The sequence below is a fragment of the Petromyzon marinus genome, chromosome 54 (assembly GCF_048934315.1).
Source record: "Petromyzon marinus isolate PM22_M1 ecotype Great Lakes invasive population chromosome 54, UKy_Petmar_22M1.pri1.0, whole genome shotgun sequence".
In the NCBI taxonomy this organism is placed as follows: domain Eukaryota; kingdom Metazoa; phylum Chordata; class Hyperoartia; order Petromyzontiformes; family Petromyzontidae; genus Petromyzon; species Petromyzon marinus.
Window position 1 is genome coordinate 5,140,967 of NC_133720.1, and position 10,065 is coordinate 5,151,031.

At 50.1% G+C, this 10,065-nt stretch overlaps 1 protein-coding gene across 2 annotated transcripts in view; it reads right to left on the reverse strand.

The window, feature by feature from the left end:
• BCL2L2 (BCL2 like 2) overlaps positions 1-9,803 on the reverse strand; it is a 65,507-nt gene extending 55,704 nt beyond the window's left edge. For both annotated transcript variants that reach the window (XR_012929607.1, XM_032974643.2), the window contains exon 1: positions 9,104-9,803. Coding sequence is in view for 1 of the 2 variants with exons in the window: in XM_032974643.2 (XP_032830534.1) it covers positions 9,104-9,568 (465 nt within the window). In the remaining variant the exon portion in view is untranslated. The remainder of the gene's footprint in view (positions 1-9,103) is intronic.
• Positions 9,804-10,065: the final 262 nt, after the last annotated feature.

Below are 10,065 nucleotides of genomic sequence, written 5' to 3' on the forward strand. Positions count from 1 at the left end.
ATTCTTAGCTCTTTCGGAAAAGTCACGTTGAAGGGAAACAATAAAATAAAAAAATATATAAAACAATAAAAATTCACGACGTTTCGACCATAACACAAACGGTCGTCATCAGGGGTGTCGGTTTGCATTTATTTATTTATTTTTTTACGGTTTTTTTTTTTTTTATAAAAAACGTCAGTGCCAAGCGCAGCGATTTGGCAATTTATTTAGAAGGACTAGTCCATCTATGTTTTGAAAAGAGGAGGGGGGAGACGAAAAATTAATGTATGCTGTCTGAAAGCCACTATAAGCGTAAACAATCAATTAAGACCTGAAATGGTTAATCAAATCTTTCCAATGATTGCTAAGCCAGAATCCATCTTCTCGGTTGAAATTGTCTCTGTGCTTGTATATGTGGATAGCCTCATGAACGAATCTCTCATGGTAGCCAGATGGCTTACAAAGAACCTCTGTCTTGGAAAAGTCAATGTCATGTGAGCCTACTGAATTATAACAATGATCTTCCACGGCCGAGGTGTTGGTCCTACCGTGTTTAAGGTCTGCTTTGTGTTCACGAATGCGGTCCGAGACATGGCGTTTGGTTTCTCCAATGTAACTACTACCACAGAGGCAACTTAGTTTGTAGACACCAGGGTACTGTATGTCCGGAATCACATCTTTTACAGACGGAACCAGATCACGGATTTTATGTAATGTGTTGAAACGGACCTGGATCTTGTGTTTATTCAAGATTTTGGAGATTTTTTTTGTGATCCCCGCAATGTAAGGTAAAGTAATGGTTTTGAAAGGCTCCTCAAGAGGGTCCTTCTTCATGGTTTGAGTGATAGCTTTGCGGATTGTATAGTCGGAGTAACCATTAGCCTTAAGAGCTTGGTGTACGTGCTTGAGTTCACTGCCTATGTGTTCCTGGTCGGATATGCATTGGGCTCTGTGGTACAGAGTCTTGATGAGAGAATTCTTCTGTGATGGATGGTGGTGGGAATCCGGTTTCAGATAAGCATCCGTATGGGTAGCTTTCCTGTAGACAGAGTGGCTCATTGAACCATCATGTCTCTTTTTTATTAGGACATCCAAAAAAGGTAGCTTGCCATCTTTTTCGACTTCCATGGTAAATCTGATGGCTGGGTGTATGGAATTGATGTGGTCGAAGAATTGGTCTAGAGCAGGCCGGCCATGTAGCCAGATGACAAAAGTGTCATCCACGTACCTCTTCTATAAGGTTGGGCGCAGAGTGGCAGTCTGGATGGCGTCAGTCTCAAATTTCTCCATGAAAATGTTAGCTATAACCGGAGATAGGGGGGAGCCCAAAAAAGATCTCCAAAATCTTGAATAAACACAAGATCCAGGTCCGTTTCAACACATTACATAAAATCAGTGATCTGGTTCCGTCTGTAAAAGATGTGATTCCAGACATACAGTACCCTGGTGTCTACAAACTAAGTTGCCTCTGTGGTAGTAGTTACATTGAAGAAACCAAACGCCATGTCTAGGACCGCATTTGTGAACACAAAGCAGACCTTAAACACGATAGGACCAACACCTCGGCCGTGGCAGATCATTGTTATAATTCAGTAGGCTCACATGACATTGACTTTTCCAAGCCAGAGGTTATTTGTAAGCCATCTGGCTACCATGAGAGATTCGTTCATGAGGCTATCCACATATACAAGCACAGAGACAATTTCAACCGAGAAGATGGATTCTGGCTTAGCAATCATTGGAAAGATGTGATTAACCATTTCAGGTCTTAATTGATTGTTTACGGTTACAGTGGCTTTCAGACAGCATACATAAATTTTTCGTCTCCCCCCTCCTCTTTTTCAAAACATAGATGGACTAGTTCTTCTAAATAAACTGCCAAATCGCTGTGCATGGCGCTGACGTTTTTATAAATAAATACACCGTTTAAAAATAAATTAATTAATGCTAACCGACACACCTGATGACGACCGTTTGTGTTATGATCGAAACGTCGTGAGAACATTTTATTGTTTCCCTTCAACGTGACTTTACCGAAAGAGCTAAGAATAAAAAAAATGCATGTTTCTATTTGTGGAGGGAAAAACCGGTGGACCCGGAGAAAAATCCACGCGACCGCAGAGAGAACTTGCAAACTCCAAATATACAGCAGGTGTCAGGGTCGGGATCGAACCCACGACCTCCTGTATACACCAGTCAAGATAGTTAACATCTCCTAGCCACCGTGGCGCCTACTTCCAGGTGCTGTCATTTCACCTCCTACTTCTCATTGCAAATTCCGTGGTGATACTCTCCAGATTCGCATAAGGGCCCTGCCACAGCAGACGCAGTCAACGGAATTACAACCATGATGACAACAGAATAATGACGACTTCTACAGCGCAGTGACATGGCAAGCCATTTCAAGGGTGCCCAGTAGTCCCCAACACGTCACTGAACGTGTGCACTGTACCTGCGTAGCCAAACAGACGCTGCAGTCATGTGACAAAGTTCCCACACCGTATTATCGCCCGGAGCTGACAATCAACTGAAGGTTTGGCAGATATCCCCTAACCCAGAGGCAAGACAGACCTTATGTATTCAGTATGCGCCGCGTAGCAGAGGCTGACCAATGCTGGATACACAATCCAGGTGCATGCATTTGACTGCCTACGCAGTATGCTGTGCACGTGCACACACAAATCTACCCAGAATGCAGTGTGCATTCATTCATCTACCCAGCATACACCGATCTACCTGGTACGGTGCAGTGCGTACGTCACACTTTTTTGCACGAGCGTACAACAGAATGTCAGCGACGCGCGCGAGAATCAGCGCGCGTCGCTGGTTGCGTTCACGCGCTGGCGTGACACAACGACGCCAAGCCCCTCCCCGCTGGACTCCGTTCAAAAGGGCCGTGCGCAACTGCAGGAGCCTGCGCTCGGAGCCCACGAGCAGATGTCCACGTGCGTCACACGGAGGAGCTAAAGGGAGGGAGGAGGAGGAGGAGGAGGGGGGGGGTGTCCTTGTTTTACTATAAACTGCAAACCGACCCATGGGATAAACACAAGGGGACACAAAAAAAAAACCTGCAGAGCCCACGCGGCTTCAGTTCCGTGCCGCAGACGCGTCAAGAGTTTCCTGTTACAGCACACAGCGTGGAGCTCACGGGCAGCTGGATGGAGGCAACAGCATCGTCAAACGGCACGGGCTTCAAGGCAAAACAAACACGCTCACCACCGATGGAGGGAGAGCAAAGGGGGTTTCTATTTTTTTTTGGGGGGGGGGGTTGGGGGGAATACAGACAAAGACAACGGTGATACGATGGCGTGGTAATGACGAGTGAAGCCGGGCGCGGAGGAGAAAGTGACATTCAGAAAAGTGCAGACGATGGCGGTGATGATGGCGTCGGCAGGTGGGCGGGCAGGGGGTGGGCGGCAACCCGATGGGTTTGACTCAAGACCCGGGTGTGGCTCGATTTGGTCCAAAAAAGTTAATTCTCCAGAAAGTAGGAATTGACTGTGACGACCGTCCCCCCCCGTTTCACCCAGAGTTCTACAAAGTAAATTCCCAAGTGAAGACGTCGACCAGTGCGGAAAACGACAGTCCAGTGCCAGGAGTGAAGCCATCCGGTAACAGGGGGTCTCAAGAGCGGTTTCGGGTTGTGCCGTGCCGTGCGGTGTTCTGCACGGTGTCCAGACGTTTCGCTTGGTGGACGAAGCTCCAAGCACGCCAAGCGAGACGGTCGGATATAGTGCCGTTTGCCGAAGAAGCACCCGGGGGGGGGGAGCGGGGGGCGAGTGAATTGTCACGAGCCATGGCGGTGGCTGCTGCAACACTGCGGTGTATTCGCACCTCGGCGAGATTCTCACAATTCGAAAATGGGATTTTTTTTTCTCATTGGGACTCACCAACAGAGTCAAGCCTGCTGCCTCTGGGATCCAATACGCTTATTAAAATGAAAAAAAAAATGTGTTTAGTTTGTTGTCCTTCATCCGCACCTCCGATTTGCACGGTTGGCTACGCACGGTGCGAAAGAAGTTCAAGGCATACGTACAGCGCCATCACAAGTCCAGCGGGGGGGGAGGGGAAGTGATGCTCTCTATATATATAAAAAAAATGATGTGCATGTCATCCTACGCCGTCAATCATCGTCGCCCGAGTCGACAGCAGCGTTCACACAACTTCGTTTGGGCCACCCTTGGCCGTGCCCTCGAACCGCAGAGCACACGGAGAGACGCTGCGGCAGTCGCGTCGTTGTGAATGAAAGCCGGCTTGGCTTGCCAATTGGGAATTTAAAAAAAAACCGTGACTTTTTTTTATTACGCGATGCCAGATCGAGGCACCCGTTGATAAAAAAAAATTATAAAATAAACCGCGACTCCCCACGCAGTCGATTGCCAACAAGCTCCCAGCGGCAGGCGACACACCCGACGAAACGTGCCACAACCCGAGGAGCGACTCTCTCGCACAACCTCCGATTAGCACGGGCGGCTACACGAGGCGTGAAAGAAGTTAAATGTACGCACACAGCAGGAGAGCTGTACACACAGCGCGCCAAGCCGCGGGAACCAAAAAAAAAACATTCTACGCTGCAAGCAGAACCTTCTAAGATTGCGTAAGAGCGGCCTGTGGAAATGACCCCTCGATTTCCTGTAATCCCCCACAGCACAGCCACACAATACCGCCGCACGGGGGGGGTGGTGGTGGTGGTGGGCACTGCTGACTTCACACAAAGTTCTGGACAATTCTATTCCTCGTGAATTCCAAGGCGAGGACGCCAAGTGGAAAATAGATGGCGAAATGTGAATTCGGCGCTTTGTTATTTACAGAACGCCAACGCGCACAAGAGCATCTTGCCTTAGCCCTGAGTTTTGCAAACCATTGCAGTGTCAAAAATCGTCGCCTTAATGTTGAGTCTCATTATTGTTTCCTCGCCCCCGCCCCCCTCCCCACGGAACCCCGATTAAGTACGGTGTGAAAGAAGTTCAACACACACACAGTTACCCAATCTCCCCCCCCCACACACACATTCACACGATCACACATAGCCGTCGTCGTCATCGTTGCATCACAGCGGTTTCTTGTGGCTCAACCCCTTGAACGGTACTCTGTGTCCACCACATCAGTGACGTGAAATGTAGCCCGAGCTCACTCACACTGACGCAACGTTCAACTCCGGCGTATGGGTGAAGGGAAACCCACATAACCCCCCACACAAAGTTCTGGACAATTCTATCCCTCGTGAATTCCAAGGCGAGGGCACTGAACGATTAATCGATTTCAAATCGAAATCGCAATTTTAAACAATGCGATTAACAAATCGCAAAGGCTGCGAATTTTGTTTTTGCAATTTGAAAAAAAGTCCTATTACTTTCTTATTGGGAATTGTTTTATTTGTTATTATTCCAACTTTATTTATTTAACTTAACAATTATTCTACGTTTGATTGTTCTATTTCAATTAAAACATTTTTTATAAATACATTTTGGAAGCAATTAATGTATTTTAAGTTCTCATCCTTGCGTTAGAATATATAGGGCAGTTCATATTTTGATGGTATCACGTGGTAATGCGCCATCACGTGTTTGTAATCTATTACACAGCGAAAACTTAACTGAAGCTTGACTTTAAAAAATTGAATCGCAAATCAAATCGCAATCATCTGTCAGAACAATCGCAATTAGAAATTGCCCCCCAAATCGTTCAGCCCTACAGCCCACGAGTGCTTGAGGGGGCACGGTTTTGCGCACTGCACTTCCAATCCAGAACCCGTCGTCGGTTCGATCTCCCGTAGCGGCAATAGGTGCAAGTTCCTTAAATCCGAACTGCTGAACTGAACTTTGTTTTATTTCACCAGGTTCAAGGCGCACCGAGCTTCTGCGTAGCTTTTTTTTTCAGACGCGACCTCGCTATGACACAGGATGATAGCTCAACGGAGTGGCTTATCGACACGAAGCAGCCGACTACTCTTAAACGCGTGGATGTTGATTCTAAACGTGGAGGGGGGGGGGGAAACCGGACAAAAATCCACGCGACCATGGGGAGAGAGAGAGAGGGAGACACGTAAACTCCAAATATACATCAGCAGGCATCGTCAGGGTCGGGATCGAACCCACGACTTCCTGCATACCAGGCGAGGTAGTTAACATCTCCTAGCCACCGTGATGATGATGATGAGAGAGAGACACGCAAACTCCAAACATACATCAGCAGGCATCGTCAGGGTCGGGATCGAACCCACGACTTCCTGTATACCAGGCGAGGTAGTTAACATCTCCTAGCCACCGTGATGATGATGATGAGAGAGAGACACGCAAACTCCAAATATACAGCAGCAGCCATCGTCAGTGTCGGATCGAACCCACGACTTCCTGCATACCAGGCGAGGTAGTCTGTATACACACGAATGACCTCCCACAACAGGGAACTCAAGGAGAGACCAAGGTACGAGGTACCTTGGTCTACTCTTCCACTGCTTGCCAGGCGCAATGCAAGAAGAGGTTGCGAGTGCCCACACTTCATCCCACCACTGCACGTGACATGTGTTGTGGCACGCCGGAGGCAATCGTTGGGAGTTTTGTTGTCCGAGTGCCAGCAGCAGTCACGTGAGGTTCTTTCACACACCCCCCCCCAAACCAACAAGTGATGGTGGCGATACAAGAGCACAGTAGTGCTGTATGGATTCCACTGCATGTCGAACTTCTTTCGCACCGTACGTGGCCAACCGCGCTCAACAGAGGTGCGGGCGGAGGGAACTTTAAAACACAGCCAGTTCGAAAGAACCGAGCTTTCAATCCGGATGATTTAAATGTGCACGGTGATAACAATAACCGCGGGACAGTGCAGTCACGTGTGAGTGTGTGTGTGGTATGCATGAGGGGAGCGGTGGCGTAGTGGTTAGCGCTACGCTGCGCCACGAAACCTTGCGTCCCGGGTTCGATTCCCGCTCACGGCCAACACCGGTGACGATTACCTGAACCGGTCCCGGGCCTCCCGTAGGTCGACTCGGCCTCAAATGAGTACCTGGTGCGGTGTGTAGTAAACATCGCCGCCGGGGAGATAAAGGTGTCAAGGCGTGGTGCTGGGCCACCCACGCCCTCGTGTGCCGTGCCAGCCTTCACAGGTGCTACTCGCTAACAGCACTTGCCCCTACAGTCCGTTAAGGCTATGCGGGGGATCTTTGTCTCTGTGGTGTGCACGTCCCGGATCACCTTCATGATAATCCAGACGCGACTTGCCCCTCTCTCTCTCTCGCTGATGTTGACAAAGTAGCGCGTGCGGCAGTAACCCCCACAACCTCACAATTGAATTCCACCACGCGAGAACCCGGCTCCGTCGTTCACCCCCTGGTGAGCAAACGGCGTTGAGACTCCCACCACCACCACCCCCCCGTTGTCTCCACTTTCACAAAAGGGGGTGAACTTGTGTTGAGTCCATCGACGGCCGATTTGCTTTCCACCCCGGTTAGTATAAAGCAGCAGCATCAGCAGCAGCAGCTTTTGTTTAAGCAAAAAAACAACGTAAGTTTGTTTCATTTACATTCACTAGATAGTGAACATATTGTGTCCATCAGCCGGATGGCTTTCCACTCCAAAGCGGTAGAAAAGCAGCATCAGCAGCATTTGTTAGGCAGGAAAAAACACACTGGACACAAGTTTCAAACTTCTGCATCTCATCAGCAGAGTCAACCTTTACTCACCCAATACAATTCTACCGCATGGCCAAATCGTATTGGCAGGAGCACTCACGCATGCAAAAAACCCACTAATTATACGGGCCTCCAACCCTATTAAAGGCAAACAGGGATATACCGTCCACTCAAATGTGTGAAAAAAGTTTTTTTTTAAATAAACATCTGACATCCGTCATCAAATTGAAATAACACCGGGATTTGTTTGCGTCACCAAGTAGGATAAATAACTCAACTTACTGGAGTTCAAATCTGCAATGAGTGTCATTTGAGCTACTAAAATCGTCCCCCCCCCCACCCCCCCGTTTCGGAAGTACTGTACTTGTGTTTATCGGCCACAGCTTGATGAGAATTTTTGTTTGTAAACGGAATGGCAATTCGTCAAGCGTTTAGCCCGTCCTAAATTCACTCGTGCGACAACATTTAAAGGGCCCAAGCTGTTTTTATCCTGCAGAGTGCAGACTTAACGTGGCAACGTGGATCGCCATGCGCACCGGTCACCAAACGGTATCACAGTGGCAGCATCCGAAAATCCATCAATCACCACCAAGTCATACAATCACCACCACATCACTGGAGCAGCAGCAACATTATCACCACCAACCAACCGCTACTACAATCATCATCAGCAGCGGCAGCTCTCCAGCACCGATCTAGGCATCAGCATCATCACCAACACGCCCTACAATCACCGCCACCACCACCACATAATATAGCAGCAGCATCACCACCACTACTATCATCATCATCTCTCCAGCACCAATCTAGGCATCTGCATCACCACCACCACCACGTAATACAACCACCAACTACATCATTGTAGCAGCATCACCACCACTACTACCATCATCATCATCTCTCCAGCACCAATCTAGGCATCTGCATCACCACCACCACGTAATACAACCACCAACTACATCATTGTAGCAGCATCACCACCACTACTACCATCATCATCTCTCCAGCACCAATCTAGCAGACATCACCACCACCACGTAATACAACCACCAACTACATCATTGTAACAGCAGCAGCAGCATCATCACCACCACTACAAACAACATCATCATCTCTCCAGCACCAATCTAGCAGGCATCACCACCACCACCACGTAATACAACCACATCATTGTAGCAGCAGCATCATCACCACCACCACTACTAACATCATCATCTCTCCAGTACCAATCTAGCAGGCATCACCACCACTACGTAATACAACCACCAACTACATCATTGTAGCAGCAGCAGCATCACCACCACTACTAACAACATCATCATCACTCCAGCACCAATCTAGCAGGCATCACCACCCACCCACCACCACCAACTACATCATTGTAGCAGCAGCATCATCACCACCACCACAAACAACATTATCATCATCTCTCCAGCACCAATCTAGCAGGCACCGCCACCCACCATCACCACCACCACCACGTCTCTCGCTCACCCAGCCGCCGTTCTGCTGGATCCAATCGCGCAGCTCCTCGTCCAAGTAGTTGGCCATCCACTGCGCGATGCCGTCCACCAGGAAGCCCATCTCCTTACCGGCGCACTCGGCGCAGAGCGCGGCGCCGAAGGCGAGGAAGGCGACCACGCGGCCCCAGTTAACCCCGTCGCGGAACAGCTCGGCGGTCACCTCGGCGAAGCGCTGCTCGGCGCAGCCCTGCGACACGTGCAGCTGCTGCGACAGGTCGGAGAACGAGGCGCGGTAGCGGCTCTCGAACTCGTCGCCCGCGGCTCGCAGGACGCGGAGCAGCTGCGCCGTGGACTGCGACGATGACGACGACGGAGGAGGAGGAGGAGAAGACGACGGTGGTGGCGGCGATGGGCCGCTCTGGCCGTAGCCGCGCTGCGTCAGCTTGTATCGGATGAAGTCGTTGACGATTTCGCGGCTGTTGTATGGGTCCGACATGGTTGACGCGCGTTTTTGTCTCGCTCGCTATGTCTGTCTGTCTGTCTCTCTCTCTCGTCTGCCTGTGTGGTGGCTGTCTCGCGCGCCCACCGCCGCCGCCGCCGCCCCGCCTTTCACGCAGACATCGACAAGTTTCCTCCACCCGCTGCTGCCACTGCCGCTGCTGCTGCTGCTACGTAGTTGACGCACACCGACATTGTCTGCAAGAGCCTTGCTGGATGCCAAGCACAGGCTTATATATTGCCCCGCCCCCTCTCCCCATGCAGTAGTACCGCCCCTTCTCATGACCACGCCCTTCTCCTGATAACTCCGCCTCTCCACCCTTGTTAGCTACGCTCCCTCGGGTCTCCCGACAGATAGCCACGCCCCGCCATTTACAGCGCCCGTTTCAACCGCTAAGTGGCGTTGACCGTCATCACGGCTATTGTGCCATGCTAAGGTGCACGTTGAGACCACGTGTAGTGTCGAAGGCTCGCTGGCCGGACGCCACGGGACAG